Source organism: Mandrillus leucophaeus, unplaced genomic scaffold, assembly GCF_000951045.1.
Source record: "Mandrillus leucophaeus isolate KB7577 unplaced genomic scaffold, Mleu.le_1.0 Scaffold479, whole genome shotgun sequence".
Classification (NCBI taxonomy): domain Eukaryota; kingdom Metazoa; phylum Chordata; class Mammalia; order Primates; family Cercopithecidae; genus Mandrillus; species Mandrillus leucophaeus.
Genome location: NW_012105131.1, coordinates 408,065 through 410,244, shown reverse-complemented (window position 1 = coordinate 410,244; position 2,180 = coordinate 408,065). Strand labels below are relative to the sequence as shown.

Genomic DNA, 2,180 nt, shown 5'->3' with positions numbered 1-2,180 from the left:
TGTTGGCCAGGCTGGTCTCGAACTCTTGATCTCAGGTGATCCGCCCGCCTTGGCCTCCCAAAGTGCTGGGATTATAGGCGTGAGCCACTGCGCCCGGCCAGTTTTCACATCTGTGAACTGGGATGACCCCATGTGCCTTGCAGGGTGGCTGAGAAAACAAGGCCAGGAGGACAAAATCGCACTGACTCCTCTGAGGCTGGCTCTGCCCACACAACCCTGCCTGCGTCTGGAGCTTGGCAGATTCTGGGGCTACGCTGCTCCTGTTTCTAGTGAGCACCTGTGCTCCAGGGGTGCTGCTGTCAGAACTAGGTAGGTTCTCTCTCTCTTTCTGTGTTTTTCTTAGGGACAGGGTCTCACTTTATTACCAAGGTTGGAGTGCAGTGGCGCAATCCTAGCTCACTGCAGCCTCAAACTCTTGGACTTGAGTGATCCTCCTGCCTTAGCCTCCTGAGTAGCTAAGGCTACAGGCGTGCGCCACCACACCCAGTTAATTTTTAAAATTATTATTACTGTTTTTTGAGACAGAGTTTTGTGCTTGTTGCCCAGGCTGGAGTGCAATGGCGCGATCTCGGCTCACTGCAACCTCCACCTCCCACGTTCAAGCGATTCTCCTGCCTCAGCTTCCCGTGTAGCTGGGATTACAGCTGTGTGCCACCCTACCGGGCTAATTTTGTATTTTCAGTAGAGATGGAGTTTCACCATATTGGCCAGGCTGGTCTTAAACTCCTGACCTCAAGTGATCCACTGGCCTCGGCCTCCCAAAGTGTTGGGATTACAGATGAGAGCCACTGTGCCCGGCCTTTTTATATATATATATATATTTAGAGAGAGGGTCTTGCTATGTTGTCCAGGCTGGTCTCAAACTCCTGGGCTCAAGTGATCCTCCTGGCTTGACCAGACAAAGTGCTGGGGTTACAGGCGTGGGCCACTTCGCCCAACCTGTAACTTTTTTAAGAAGGGAAGAAAACAAAAATCAAAAGAGCAGGGTGAATCCAGAATCAAGTTTGCCTGCAACAGCACCCTCCCTGAGTGACTCTATTGTAAAGCTTCTTGCAGAATGCATCTTTGTCTGTAGTGACGTTTCAAGGATTTTCTCTAGAGAGGTCTGCCTGCATGGGAGGGACCTGGGAGGGCTGAGGCGCCCCTCACCTCTTGTTTCTGGGCTTTGTCCTGCTGGTGGATGCCGTTTGCAGAACCGGAATTGCCAATGATCTGGAAGAGTCAGGGGAGACACTGAGCAAGGCAGCAGTTCCCGATTTGCTCGCTAGATGGCGAGGTCTTCCTATGGGACCATCTCAGGTTCCAAATTCCAACCCCTTCAGTCTGGGGCTCCCAGCACCCCCAAACACCAAGCCTCTAGGGGCAAGGCTGCTTCTCCCTTCTTACTCTAAGCCCCTCAGGGCAAAGCCATGTGCCCCTTCAACTGCGGGTTCCAGAGGGCAGGGCTCCCTCCCCTTTCAGTCAGGTTTCCCAGGACAGAGCCGCCTCCCGCTTCAGACCAGGGTTCCTGGGCCAGGCTGCCTCCTTCAGACCAGGGTTCCTGGGCCAGGCTGCCTCCCCCTTCAGACCAGGGTTCCTGAGACAGAGCTGCCTCCCCCTTCAGACCGGGGTTCCTGGGACAGAGCTGCCTCCCCCTTCAGACTGGGGTTCCTGGGACAGAGCTGCCTCCCCCTTCAGACAGGGGGTTCCTGGGACAGAGCTGCCTCCCCCTTCAGACTGGGGTTCCCGGGACACAGCTGCCTCCCCCTTCAGACTGGCATTCCCAGGACAGGGCTGCCTACCTCCTCGGACTACGGTTTTAAAGATAAGCCTGCCTCCCGCTTCAAACAGGGACTCCGAGGACACAGCCCCGTGGCTTGCCTCCTGGTGGGCCCTGCTGGCCGCGGCTCACCTGGGCCTTGTCAGGGCAGCTCCTCATGGCCTCCATCAGCTTCTCCACCTGCTGAGCCTGGTCCAGTGCGTCCCGCAGGGCGTCCTCCGTGCTCATCAGCTGGTGCTGCAGCCGCAGGAGCTCGGGCGCCGAGGATGGGTCGATGAGGGAGTAGCGCCTCTGATCCGACAGGGATTTCTCTTTGTCCTGGAAGTGGCAGGAGAGTGGAAGAGCGCATGAGTGTGTGTGTGTGTGTATGCATGTGCACACACGGGTGTGTGTGTGTTGGTGGGGGTCTCGCCTCTAGGCA

General features: G+C 56.5%; 1 protein-coding gene across 1 annotated transcript in view; it reads right to left on the bottom strand.

The window, feature by feature from the left end:
- CLIP2 (CAP-GLY domain containing linker protein 2) overlaps nt 1-2,180 on the bottom strand; it is a 108,962-nt gene that overhangs the window by 9,925 nt on the left and 96,857 nt on the right. The window contains exons 13-14 of the mRNA XM_011995238.1: nt 1,892-2,077; nt 1,150-1,212 (exon numbers count right to left, since the gene is read on the bottom strand). Of these exons, the coding sequence (XP_011850628.1) occupies nt 1,150-1,212; nt 1,892-2,077 (249 nt within the window). The remainder of the gene's footprint in view (nt 1-1,149; nt 1,213-1,891; nt 2,078-2,180) is intronic.